At 37.1% G+C, this 14,793-nt stretch overlaps 2 protein-coding genes across 2 annotated transcripts; both read right to left on the bottom strand.

Annotated features, from left to right (window-relative positions):
- Positions 1–660: 660 nt before the first annotated feature.
- LOC122831094 (SUN domain-containing protein 2-like) lies at positions 661–6,195 on the bottom strand. Its single transcript, XM_044117036.1, has 8 exons — positions 6,107–6,195; positions 5,822–6,003; positions 5,637–5,722; positions 5,429–5,549; positions 5,223–5,335; positions 4,934–5,107; positions 4,574–4,663; positions 661–774 (listed from the first exon to the last, which is right to left on the bottom strand). Exons 1-8 carry the CDS (start codon positions 6,193–6,195, stop codon positions 661–663), a joined length of 969 nt encoding a protein of 322 aa, XP_043972971.1.
- A 3,899-nt stretch (positions 6,196–10,094) lies between these two features.
- On the bottom strand, positions 10,095–12,136 carry LOC122831285 (tumor necrosis factor receptor superfamily member 6B-like). Its single transcript, XM_044117367.1, is given in 6 exon segments — positions 10,095–10,682; positions 10,780–10,861; positions 10,990–11,169; positions 11,313–11,524; positions 11,526–11,641; positions 11,990–12,136. Coding segments are annotated over 6 exon segments (825 nt in total). The 5' UTR covers positions 11,999–12,136; the 3' UTR covers positions 10,095–10,456.
- Positions 12,137–14,793: the final 2,657 nt, after the last annotated feature.

Below are 14,793 nucleotides of genomic sequence, written 5' to 3'. Positions count from 1 at the left end.
AAAATAAGAATTATTTAATAACATGTGTTAATGGTTCCTGCTCTGTTTCGAGACCTACAGGACACACAACCATGTGACACAAATTCACGCCCAAGGAGATTTTGGACTGACCAATTAGCCTAACAATCATGTTTTTATTGTGGGAGAAAGCCGGAGTACCCGGAGAGAACCCACGCGTTCCACTTTTATTATGTCTGTACCTCTTTGCTGCAAGGCAATAGTGCTACCAACTGCGCCATTGTGCAGCTCTCATTCTCAATCCATTAGAACAAAATCTAGACTATTACAGTATAAATGAATGATGAGAATATACATCACTCCTGTAAAACTGAATAATGTAACCCCATCATTCTAGATTTGTGTATACGTAGTGGATAAAGGGCCACTATTACATTGCAACAAAACCAGAGCTTTTTGGGAACAGGTTAAGAAAATAAGAATTATTTAATAAGATGTGTTAATGGTTCCTGCTCTGTTTCGAGACCTACAGGACAGTCAACCATGCAGCACACACTCACACCCAAGAAAATTTTGGACACACCAATTAACCTAACAGGAATGTTTTTACTATGGGAGAAAGCCGGAGTACCCGGAGAGAACCCATGAATGCCACTTTTATTTCGTCTGAACCTCTTTTCTGCAAGGCAGTTGTTGTCTTCGTCAAACAGCCGGTTCCCCATGCACTCTAAAGTTATACAGGCATGTATAATCCGGATTCCCCCAGTTGGTGTTAACTTGTAATTTTATGAAGCTGAATGAACCAACTTTATCTGCCTGTAAATCAAGAGAGGTACACATTAGGGGAGTTAGATTGATAATCCATAGTTACAAATAGACAAGACAAAAGAAACAAAAGAGGTCTGTCTTAAACTGTATGGAAGCCTAGTTTAACTGGCCTTGCTGTAAATATATTTTGCATGGTTTTTCTCAAGATAGCAAGACAACTAAACTGATATCTTGCTAACCAGAAAACAAAATATTATGTAGCAACACTGGGACTTTATTGTTTGTTATCAAGAGACAGCTAAAATAATTGTTTTGTGATAATTGTTGTTAATTCTTTTTATACTTCTATGTTTTAAGTATAATATGCATTATGGGCGCTGCTGAGCACCGACTATGTAGGACGTGTTTTGCTGGTGCTCCCATGGGATATGTGTTTTTATGTAAATTTTTTGCACCTCCTTACACATTTCTTTGGAACATACTTGACTATTAGCGAGGGAAAATACATATCTGATGTGCAACCTGTAAATACCGAAGTTGAACATGGGGAAAAATGACAAGGCTACTCGCAAGGCTGACCATGAGGCTCCTGCTGAACCAGATGCTAATAGCATACTGCTAACCAAGATGCAGGATATGCTGAACGACTGATCTCATCACCAGGTTTGAAAACATTGTTTCGAATGTCGTTAAGAGGGAGATCTCAGCCGCGGTGGCACCGCTAGAAGCTAAAATTGCCTCGTTTGGGACTGCCATTCACGATTTGGAGCGGGCTGCTAACGATCAGGATGGGAGGCTGGCTACCATGGAGGCCTCGGTTAATTCGTTAAATGTATTAGTTAGGGTGACCAAACGTCCGTATTTCCCGGGATATGTCCGTATTTCACGTCCTGTCCCGGCGTCCCGGGATATTTTGAGAAAGTGAGGAAATGTCGGGGTTTTTCGTGGTGTTCCCCCCCCCCCCCCCCCCCTCGGTCCAACGTGTCGTGGTGCCGTCTCCCCCCTTGGTCCAACGTGTCGTGGCGACGTGTCGCCGTCTCCCCCCACCCCCTCCGTCCAATGTGTCGTGGTGTCGCCGTCTATCCCCCCGCTGCCGCTCCCGCTCAAAGGTGTCCCAGTTTTCCCAAATGAAAATATGGTCACCCTATATTAGTGGACACACTGTCCAAGAAATGTGAAGACTTGGAGGGTACCGGAGGGATCCGAAGGTCAACAGCCAACGAAGTTTCGAAGATGCTTCAGGGTCTGCTCGGCCTTGACGCTAAGCCTGCCCTTGACCGGGCTCATCGCACATTGCGGGCCAAGCCATCAGAGGGGGGCCAAGCCATCAGAGGGGGACCCACCACGACCGTTTGTTGTCCGTGTCAACCTGTTTCAAGAACGAAATGAGATTCTACGGAGGGCTCGTGAGTCGTCTCCCTTACTCTATGAAGGAAAACGTGTGTTCATTTTCCCCGATTATTCAACCTCAGTTGCTAAAAAACACGCATCGTTTACAAAAGTGAAGAAGAAACTCCACTCTTGCCCTGGAATCAAGTTTGGGCTTCTTTTCCCTGGAATATTACGGATCACTCTTCCCAACGGGCAGATTCGTAAGTTCGAGGACCCAGCCCTTGCTGAAGACTTTGTTGAGAAAAACATTAAGAATGTGGTTGATCCAGCCACCGTTTAATTCCAGAGGGGCCGCTACCCAGTGATGGGATAACATTTTGTTTGGGAACGGTAATACTCTGTACAATACAATTATTATTCAATACATTGTTGTTCTCAACAGTGATTTCACAGATGGTACCTTCCTGTCATGGCAGAGAACAGGAATTTCAACTTTTCACGATATGTATATTGATAATACTTTCGCCTCATTCCAGCAAATCTCTGAAAAGTTTGATATCCCGCGCCATCATTTTTTTAGATACTTACAAGTGCGCAGCTTCGTCCACTCTACTTATTCAAATTTTCCCAACCTTCCCAAAGAGTCACCTTTAGACATTTTTCTAAAACCTACTGTCAAATTGAAAGGAGCCCTATCTTTTATTTACAATCAAATCACGCTTCTACACCCACAAACCCTTAATTCCCATAGATCACTTTGGGAGGAAGACCTTGGACAGACCATTTCAGAGGATCTTTGGACACTAATCCTGTCATTGGTGCATAAGTCCTCTATTTGTGTCATACATAATCTAATTCAATGCAAACTTGTGTATTGCACTTATTATACTAAAGCACGTCTGGCCAAGTTTTACTCCAACGTTTCTCCTGCCTGCGATAGATGCCAACAATCTCCAGCCAATTTGATCCACACTATCTGGCTTTGCCCTCAGCTTTCTAACTACTGGTCCAAAGTTTTTTCTATTTTGTCGGACATTTTTGACAAGAAATTGGAGCTTGACCCGTTGACTGCTTTGTTTGGAGTTGCACCTCCACAGTCCACCCTGTCCTCCTTTCAGAAATCCTCCTTGACTTTTTTGGCACGGAGAGTGATTATAATAAAATGGAAGTCACCTCAACCTCCATCATATACCCACTGGTTTCGAGATACACTTTATTTCATTAAACTTGAGAAAATCCGTTTTAGCTTAAGAGGTTCTTCTGCGAGATTTTTGGGTTTGTGGACCCCCTTGTTAAGAACCCTTAGAAAGATTAATTTTCCTAATATTCCAGACTGATGAGGTGATACGTTTGTAGCTGGTATTTATTATTATCAATATTTATTTTTCTTTCATCTTCTTTCTTGAGTTAAGTTTGACTGATACATCAACGGAATGGTCCCCTGGCACCTGACCTTTTTTTTTTCTTTTAATTATTATTATTATTATTTTTCTTCTTTCTTTCTTTCTTTCTCTTTTTTTGAGTGTATGTTTGTATGGGTTGAAGGAAAGAGATTTAGTACTGTGGTCCTTTTTATTTTATTTGTTTATGTTTCTGTCTGCTAACGCAGTATGTTTTCTCTGACTTGATCCATTTTATGTATTTCGTGTAGGTGTATATATGTTGGTATAATTGGGCTTGTTCTAGCACAAGTATGTTTGTATTTAAAGGTACGCTGTTAACTGTATAACTATTGCATTGTCTTTATACTGTACCTCATGTTAAAGCATAAATAAATTTGGGAAAAAAAACAAAAAAAAAGTATAGTATGCATTATAAGTGACTTATTTACAATTGTATGTTAAGCATAATTTACATGATGATTATTATTAATTGAATTTAACATGATTGTATATAATTACAAATGCTGAAGTGAAACATACTTAAGTGTGAGGCATGATTTATTTGGATAGAGGAAATATTTTATTTTGAAGAATGCTTAACAGGATGTGGTTCTGTATTTTGTCACTGTCTTCTGTTGATTTTGGTTGCTAAGTAACAAACAGCTGTTATCAGCTGTCTGTTTTCTCCTCCACAAAAACCAAACAGAAATGTTCAGTAAAAGAAACCCGAGTCTCCATCTTGATTGAAGAAGCTTCCACACCGTAAAAATAAGACATTGACATTTTGTTTTAGCATTTTACACTATTTCTAGACAACATAATAGCTGCAAACTTGACTGATTAATTTTTCAACACTATCAGTTGCAGTCTCACTCAACAACTCTGGAAGTGCAGAATTAACATTTTTTCATGATTTAAATAGAAATTTTCATTGGAGCATTTTGAATGGAACAATAATACGGTATCTGCCATTTTATTTAAAGTATTTTTTGAATTGAATGCTAGTAATACCCAGTGAAGAACCTTATGGTTGTATGTTAGGAAAGATGATCAATATTTATAACAGGGTCAGTCATTCCGGGTTCCTGTGAGAACTGTATTTGTTTAATTAAACATTAATTTGACATATTTACGGGAAGTTTGAAGGTCTGTATTCGGTCTCCAGCTTCATCATATAGGAAAGTTCCCAAATAAGTTTCCTCATCTTCTAAATTCTTCTTTCCCTGAGACAAAATTAGATAGAAATGCAGTTCATTATCTTGTTCTTTCTAGATATGTGAAAGTTAGTTGGTGTATCTAAAAACATATGATTGTATATCCTGAGATAAGCAGAAAATTCATTAGTGCAGACAGAATGTTTGCATAGTTTAGAATGAGATCAAGTGATGTCATACTGAATCAACACTATCACATTTTAAATGTATACTTAAAATATACTATAGGTGGAAATACATTTTTTTTTTCAGTTTTGACGCTCGTTTTACTTGACTTACATAGACAGAAAATTCTTTAGGAGCACTAGAGATTGAGGAAGTTGGGGAAACAATCTTGGGAATATGACCCAGGGACACATGAGTGACGGTGGCTTTGTGGGTCAGTGCGATGGATAAACGTCCCGGGAAATCTGCAAAGGCCCAGCATTCACCTGGATTCAGACGATTTCTTCCCTGAAAACAGAACAAAGTTTAGGTGGGGTACCAAGACTAAGAGAAAAGAAAATCCTCAAGCCTAATATACCACTTTTTTCTAATATTCATTTAATGATCTGTGTGTCATTCAGACCTTAATAACAATGTTTGGGCCTCTAGGTGGTACCCTTAAAGATGCCCCAAGCAATCTACACACTTTATGACTCTGATACGTTTCTGAGGTCGTCTTGTGTAAAATCATTGCTCCTGTACACAACAAAAACACAAATAATGTGAGTCAGAAAAATGTAATACTGAAAATTTGAAAACTAGTTTATGACCTTTTTTGTAATGGCTCACCTTCAGACTCCAGAGCAAAGTTGGGCCATAGATCTGCTTGTGGTAGAAGGTGCTCAAGCTTTGTCTCCAACAACTGCAGCCTGGAGAGAGGTCCCTGATACTTACTTCCAGAGATTGTAACCTGTGCACAACGTAAAAATTAACAGCTTGTTCTCATGTTTGCTCAGAATATTGAAATCAGTGTTAAGATTAGGAAGAGAAAGCCTACCACATCTGTTAGAGTTGGTTTGACAGATAACTCTGAATGTCGCGAGTGCAGGGAAATAATCCAAATAAATAAATAAATAATACAAGCTGATGAACATGAACAGAAAATGACAGTGAGACAACATTCAAAATACAGACTTTCTATAACACTTACAAACTGATTGTTTGTAGAAGGAAAGTATTTACCAAAAGCAACGGAGAGGCCAAAGACAAAGTGAAAGACATTATAACAATCTTGTATTAGACTGTCTATCATCTGGTTTTCTTGGTCCGTTATATCTTGCTCCTCACGACTGTGAAACCTCTCTCTAAATGGTTCCTCCCAATTTGCAGGGCGGTTTACAGGGGGACGTCTTTGGCGCCTCCTTCTGACCCAAGATGGAAAGTATGCAAGTGAGTTAAGATGTACATTGATTAGCAGATGACAGTATAAAACATAAGAGTTAAAAAATAATTGCTGATTTAATATACCTGATTGGCGTTTCTCTGTATGAGATAGTTGGCTGCCCGTACATGTCATAGTAACCATTTTCTATCAAGCGTTCACTTCTTCTTAGCATGACTGTAAAAAATCAGACATGGAAAGGTGGTCAGTGACTGGCACAAAGCATGTCTATAATGTACAACACAACTTTACAATAAGTCATTTTCATAGTAAACACAGTAAATTTAATAATGTAATATATCAAAAACTTCATTTAATGTTGATCAGATCATCAGTTCGTTATCTATCATATCAAATTGATCATTTCATGTGTAAAAATCATAAATCATAAACTATAAAACTTGAAGGAAAAACCATTTTTTGCATGTAGAACTCCTTAATACTTTTCTGCTGTTTCAATACTCAATGAAGTTTGCAAATATGCAAAAAAAGGTGCTAAAACACAAATGAGACATTTAATATTTACATCAAAAAGTTACTAAAATGGTTTGATGCTGAGCTGAAAAACTGATTACTGACAACTTGTCTTGCTTATCCTATTTGTAACATCGCTGCACACTTCCTTCAAAAAACTAGCACAACAGTTTTTTTTTCCTTTGCCACATTCATTTCTAAATAAATACTTACTTGAAAAACCGCAGCTCAGTTCAATTTGAGTTTCTTAAACGAATATAACTCTTCAAATGGATGAATTCCTATAGGAACTCCTCTCTTATTGGCAAAAGTTCCAAAAGCGCCTGATGACAAGTCAGCCTATGTGACATCACAACGTTCATCAGAACCTGCCCACAATTCATTTCTGGCTCTTTTAGATTAATTTCAAACATTAAAAAAAATTATGTACAAAAAAAAGTCCATTCTGCTGTTAAATTAGTGAATCAAATCACTGCACTCAACAAAATCAAGAAATGTTTACTTCCCTACTGGCATTTCCATACAGTTATTGCAGTTTTTTTAAACATGTTTGAAAAAAGTTTTTCCGCTATTGCTGCAGAAAGCTTTCTCTGCACCGATACACTGTATTATACATTTCCTGTTATTTTTATAGTTCAATATGTACATTATGTACATTTTGACAAAGTTGTCCTACTCAGTTGCACATTATTGAAAGTTTTTGCTATAATTGTTGTTATTGTTAATCCTGTTTTTATATATCCTTAAATATATATATAAATGTATATGTAGATCTATATCTATATATATATATATATATATATATATATAAATGTATATGTAGATCTATATCTATATATATATATATGGATATCTCTCTCTCTCTCTCTCTCTCTATATATATATATATATATATATATAGATATATATATATATATATATATATATATATCATAGATATAAAGTGATATGCGGTCAGGGGAATCACCTGTCATCATGGAAACATGATATGTAATGATAAAATAATTTATATTGCTATATTCACTCTGTGGTTTGTACTTTAAAGTATTTATTTTTCATTTAGCTGATTCTTCAAATCAGACAAAATTGGTGTCAAGCGTTTGTGCAGCAAAAATTTTCATTTGTGCTGCTATCATTTTAAAGATATAAAGAAACGTTTCTAGAGGTCATCAAAGGTCAACCACCCCCCACCTTCCAGTTCATTCTAAATAAGACCTAGTTCCAAGTGAATTTCATCAACGTTAAAATTAAATTATTCATGTTCATAGGTTAGCACCAAACAATTTCAAATGGCATTCACAGATCCAGCATGAACATGACTTGGTAGATAATGGTGAACGGTGTATTGAAGTTTAACTTTTTGTTACATGTTATTCTTTCAGGTAGTTTACTGCTACAGGCTGAGACAGCAACATGTTTTTAATATGTGTAATCCATCCATCCATCCATTTTCTGTTCACCATTGTCCCTAATGGGGTCAGGAGGGTTACTGGTGCCTACGTTCCGGGCGAGAGGCGGGTTTCACCCTGGACAGGTCGCCAGTCTGTCGCAGGGCATCACAGAGACATACATACATACACAACCATTCACACACACACTCACACCTAGGGAGAATTTAGAGAGACCAATTAACCTGACAGTCATGAGAACCCGGAGGGATGCACAGGGAGAACATGCAAACTCCATGCAGAAAGACCCCCGGCCGGGATTCGAACCCAGGACCTTCTTGCTGCAAGGCAACAGCTCTACCAACTGCGCCACTGTGCAGCCCAACATGTGTAATGTAAACTAATATTGTAACTAAATCTGTCTTTCTTCTTTCAGAGGTTTGCTGACATTACTGTGATTGTGTTTTATTAATCAGATGTAATGTGTCCAAGCCCCAAATAAACCTTCTGAAATATTTTCTTGACATTTTACAAATTTAAGGTACCTTAGGAGATGTGCCATCAGGAAAAAAAGGGTCTTTCCTTCTTGAAGAATGTCATTTAATCCAGCATCAGTGGCCATTGAATTTGAGATTCAAATGGCCACTGAGATTTTTTTCCCTGAGCTACAAAAAGATGATAATATTTTATCATCTACATAACTCTAGTTTAGGTAAATCAGTTTGAGTAGGGTTCATTATGTGGAGAAAATGTAGACTTTCACAAACACTGCATGGCTTTCTGATTTTGGGATGCATGTAGGAATAGGAAATTGGACTGCAGCATAAATCATGTCTACCAAAATCCTACTGAAAAATTTGTTAAAATTATGATACCTTCGTTTAAATTGTTGATTTTCCTTGATCAAACCAAACCTGGCATTCAACTTTCACAATGATTGGTGAATGATGAAAATACCAAATTCTCGAAGCATATACTTCCGGTACCCGTAGAGGAGTGAAACACCGCCACCTTGTGTCCACGTATTACGATTACACATGAAGACCTAAGAGCTGGATTGGTGAAAACAACATAAACTTAGTTTTGGTGCTTTACCTGGATTAAATTATAGTTAAGTACTTTTTTTTATTCTACCACTGGATGTATGGACACTAGCAATGCTGTAAGGTTAAGCAGGGATGGATGGATGGATGGATGGATGGATGGATGGATGGATGGATGGATGGATGGATGGATGGATGGATGGATGGATGGATGGATGGATGGATGTCTTATTCCTCTTTTTATCTATAGATAAAAATGAGTCAATCTGGGAAAATCATGTCAACGTCAACAAGTAAAAGTTTCTGACTCCTTCATGTCTTATTTTTATTACGTAAAAGTGAACATTTTGGAAATACTCATGACTTGTTTTATTGTCAATATACCTCTCCATGGAAATATCTGCACCAAGTTGGAACTAAGCTTGAGTTGATTTTTTTTTTACTTCATCTGTGATAAAGAAATGGGCTGGATTGTGTTGCAGCTAAATGCTCAGTTCCCCTGCAGCAACAAGATGCTGGCTTTAAAATTCAGGCCAGGGCCTTTATGTATGGAGTTTACACATTCTTCCTGCTTTTGTTTTTTGTCTCTGAGTACTCAATTGTCTTCCCACATTTCATATTTTAGATTAATTTGGGTTTCGCTTAACTGCATGGTTGTTTCTGCCACCAACAGACAAACAGCGTGCTCCCTTTAATGACCACTGGCGATAGAAACTCCAGAGGTCATTATAGTCTTTTGCTATCAGACTCATTATGTTTTCACTTCTGTTGCTGAGTTTTGATTGTGGAAGTTCTGCGATCAGATTGTATTTCCAGTCAGACGAGGAACTCATCCGAATATGTGGGTGTTTTCCTGTTATCAAATGAGTCACAATATTTACATGAGAAAGGTCAAATTTCTTCTCGCGTAAAGGGAAGTTAATATTTTGAGATGTGCATAAACTTGATTAGGAACTCTTATTGAAAGTTATTTTTCATTAAGTAGCAGAGAAACAGTTTGCACTGAAGAACTTCTTCTTCTTCTAGCCTGTACTCAAAGAAGTTTTAAATAATAATAATAATTATTATTATTATTAAAAAAATCATTACAGAAGACGTAAAAAATATATATATAAACATGGCCACAGGATTTCCTGAGCTGCTTAAAACAACTTAAACTTTACTTTTGTTGCCATAAGAGAACAGTTTATTAATTCAGTTTGACTTCACATAGTTTACAAAACATTTTACATTCCTTTCATAATATTTTAAAGCTTATTTTTGACACAATTATAGTTCAGTACTTCACCGGGATATTCAAAACAACACGTCATTACACTCTTATGAATGGGAACCTGGCCCATCTTACAGGAAACAAAAACAGAGAATGAATAGTTTTTTCTAGCCTATGGAGACATGACGAACATTTAGTAATACTGATAACCTCTGTTACTCCCAGTGATGCTGCACATGGTTGCAAAATTAAAAGCATTCTGTAAAAAATATGTTCAGTAAACACACACTATGAGAAAGGATGTTTAAGTTCAGGATTTTATAGACTGCAGGTAGGATTCTGCTGCTTAATTTCATCAAGGATGCTTTGTAGTTTAGTTCCTATGGAGCTAAACTGGGACTCCCTCATGACTTTAGCCATGTCTTTCAGCTGCTCTGCAGATGCCTGGGCCAGCCACACTCTGATCACGTCTAGAAGAGGGCCTCTCTGCTTTGGTAGAGCTGAGTCTCCGGTGCATTCATCCTCTTGATTCTTGTGAATGATCCTGTTGTAGGAAAATAAAAAGATGTTTCAAGGTTTAAACAAATGAACAAATAATGGGTGAAAAGTGTTATTGCAGAAAAGTTGAAGTGTGATCTCACTTGTGAATGAGTCTTTTTAAATCTCTTCTTGGTATCCTGGTCCCAGTAAATGATGCAGACAGGACTGCTCTGAGCTCATCACCTGTAGATGAGAATACCAGATGTTTCAATTAAAGTCTAAATGTTTCGTCTTACCAAAACTTACTAACCTACTTTGTGAATTTCATTAGATTTTTGAGTCATGTGAAATTCCAGACTCAAGTGCCATACCTCCATTTGCAAGACTTTGACAGGTGCCACAAACTGTGTCGTGGAACGCTGAGCCTCGGAGGAGCGTGACTTGTCCTCCTAAGCAGTGCTGATGTTTTACACACTGATCCGAGGCAGAAGATGAGCTGGAAAAATAACCTTTGGAACATTTTTCACACACGGTGTCCTGTGTTGGTGTTCCTACAACAAAAAAATCAATTTGTTATTGCATTGACTTGGGAGCAATTGTGAAATAAAACATCTTTTAAAGCTTTTTGTGTAATTTAGACATAATCTAATGGCTCATATTAATACCTGACTATGTGTAATAAAGCTAGTGTTACCTATGGCCTGAACTCCATGTCCAGGGCTGCATTCTGTGTGTCTGAGACAGAAGTCCTCCATCATGTAAAACCCTGCTTTGCAACGACAGACTCTGTTGTTGAATTTAGAGCACTCAGTCTCCACTTCCTGGTTCTGTGAGCAGAAGTTGTTGCAGTACAGACACCTGTTGAGGTAGTTCCACAGCTCTGTGTAGTGGTCACTCTGACATGAGTCTGCATTTTTCGCACTGGAGAATTTCACCTGTTAGTCGGTCTTGGTGTTTATAGGTGGGAATCTCTGCGGTGCAGAAGAGAATGACAGGGAGCAGGAGCAGGACTGACAGGGAGAGCTGGGGAGAGAAAAATTAAAGGATGAGAAATGACACATTTGTTTCTAATCCTGTTCATTTTGGACCCTGGCAATGCCATTTTCCATTTCCTTCTAAACATAACATACTGCAGGTCTCACAGCCATCCTCTAAAACGTCATTTTGAAGTTTTTTGAAAAGTACATGCTGTATCTCTCAATCAGTTAAATAAACACACGAGTAACCAGCCCTTTTTCATTTAAAACACTTTGTCATGTTTGTTCAGGTTTGGAAAAAAACCAAAAAAAAAACCCAACTTCTAATTTGGCATCAGTTCAAGTGAAATATTTGAGTTTCATTCATCATTAAAGCGATCATTCAGACACTCACCATGCTCATGATGTCTTCACTTCTTTAAAGTGGATTTGACATCGGGAGCAGATTCAGTGACTTTTATAAGGAAGTGATTGCGTAGGTGGTTTGTCTGTGGTGTAATCTTTTGATCAGCTTACGTTGAAAGGTCAATCTGGTTCCATGTGATGGAAAGCACATGCACAGAGATGGTAAATCAAGTTGCTAAGATACATTTGTCAACGACGACTGCTGCGTGTGATTAAGTAGCAGAAAATCATCAATTAAAAAAGCTGACTTACTTTCATTTCAATGGGCACCGAATGATTACATGTAGCAATGAATCATGCCGTAGTTCTAGTAAAAACATGTTTCTCCTATTTTCATGAAAATAAGGAAAGCAAATAAAATGCAATGACAATCAATGTGGTGGTGATGTTAAAGACTCAGACTTATGTTAAATTAGATTGGCTACAAACTGATGTATCTCTTCTCAGCATGAGAAGTCACTTCCTTAAAACAAAAGATGGAAGTATCTCATTACATGATATGAATTGACTGACACTTCCATTGTCAGTACATTTCATTTTTACATTTGAATTACATTAAGTAAAAAATGAACACCACTCTTTAAATTCAGTAGCTACGACCTTTTTTTCAACACACGGTTTGTAAGTTGCTGAAGTTGTTTCCAGCTGTAGCAAAAGGTTTAAAGAAAATATACTTTTTTGCACAACTTGAAAAACTCCTGCTTCCCCAGCTTTCAGGAAATGTCTCTTCTCTGACATTTGCATGACCACATGTAATTTTACTCCACTTTGTAACATTTGAAAAACCTGAATAATAATTTTCTGTTCACTGGTGAAAACGAGGTTAATAATTTCCCGCTGTTCTTTGAAGAACATGACAGTGACTCAGAGGTGTGAACAGTAGTCATCTGTTGTTGAATGGCTGAATAGACTAATTTTATGCTTTGCTTGACATTTTGTGATACACTATGCTTAACTACTGATGTTAAAGACTCAGACTTTTTCAAAATGTTCTGATTATAAAAGACTGAATGCATTACCTACTAAATAAACCCAGGCAGAAATTATTTTTTTGATCTGATTAATTCACCTTTACAGAGTTTTTATATAATGCAACAGATAATCAAATCTACCCATTTCTTTACTAAACAGTCTTAAATCCACCTAATAACAGAAACTTCCATACCTGTTTGTAAATTCACCTGAGAAAATGTTAGAAATGTGACTATAATAGCATTGTAGAACAGTCATTTTAAACTCATTTGAATCTACATACTTGCCAATTTATTAATTTTGTAGCTACGACCTTTTTTTTAGCCTGTTTTGTTCTCGACTAATTAAGATTTTCAAGAAATCACTGATATATGCATAGACATCCACTTTGAGCGTTAGCAGAACTTAATTAGATGATGTAGTTCTTTGAAGAACATGACAGTGACTCAGAGGTGTGAACAGTAGAATAATTTGCTGAGTTTGAAAAATCGTCATTTGAGTATGTGAGTGCTTTTGTGACTCAGACGGATACACGTGTCATCTGTTCCTGTTTTCATGGAGCACTATACTGCTGAAATACAGTGTCAGAGTTGAATGGCTGAATAGACTAATTTTATGCTTTGCTTGACATTTTGTGATATTCTATGCTTAACTACCAAGCAACAACTTTTTCAAAATGTTCTGATTATAAAAAGACTTCATTATTCTGTCACAAAATTTTATTTTTATATTTAAGCTCAGCATAGGGAATATAAAAAATTTAATCAAATCTACCCATTTCTTTACTAAACAGTCTTAAATCCACCTTTTATAATAACAGAAACTTCCATACCTGTTTGTAAATTCACCTGAGAAAATGTTAGAAATGTGTGTATAATAGCATTTAGAAGAGTCATATGTAAACTCATCCTCTACCTACTTGCCAATTTATTAATTTTGTTTTGCGTACTTTACTTTAGCCTGTTTTGTTCTCGACTAATTAAGATTTTCACAAGAAATCACTGATATATGCATAGACATCCATTTGAACGTTAGCAGAACTTAATTAGATGATGTATCATTGATGCCAAATAGAAATAATTAAATGACAGCCAGTGCTGTGCATTAACTTTGTGTCTGAACAAAGATTGTGCAAGATGAACAGAACAGCTTGGTTCTTCTTCTGGGCTGGAGCAGAGGCTTGTTCCGAATTCCCCCCAAGGATGAGGATACCTTCTTCATTCCAAGAAGTCGGTGCAATCCCTTACTTCAATAAAAATCTCCCGTTGACCATGGTCTGTCAGTGTTTCTTTCACTTTCACCAGAAGCACAGAAGCATGCAGGAGATTCCCCTGGGGACCAACCGTAAGTGACCAGTATCCTTCTTTGAAGAGATTAAAAAAAAAAAAAAAAGGACAGCCTGCCGACACAAACTGGAAGATTTTTTGAAATAAGTGTTTTTATGATGTTGACCTCAGGAAGAGTAGCCATTGTTACAGCAATGGCTAATGGAGATCCAAACAAACAAACAAACAAATAGCAGACCTTCTTGATAAAAACCTTCAACCACCTCTTCTTTTCCAGGTAGGTTCTCCTGGCTTCACATGAACGTGTTCTTTCACTTCTCTCTCTTGTAACCAATGTAGGTTTGTTTGTTCTAAATCCAGGCCATAGAGCAATTGAAGCATGTGACAGTCTAATAGGTTTTGGTCTTTGTAGTAACGTGAAATCAGAAGAGAGAAACAGAAGCTGAAAGTAAAGAATTAGATCATTTTAGTTCAGGATTTTAGTTGATAACAGAAAATCAAAGACATGTCACTTATTTTCCTGTTCAATGCTTTT

Source organism: Gambusia affinis, linkage group LG05, assembly GCF_019740435.1.
Source record: "Gambusia affinis linkage group LG05, SWU_Gaff_1.0, whole genome shotgun sequence".
Classification (NCBI taxonomy): Eukaryota; Metazoa; Chordata; class Actinopteri; order Cyprinodontiformes; family Poeciliidae; genus Gambusia; species Gambusia affinis.
This window is presented reverse-complemented; position numbering and strand designations above follow the sequence as displayed.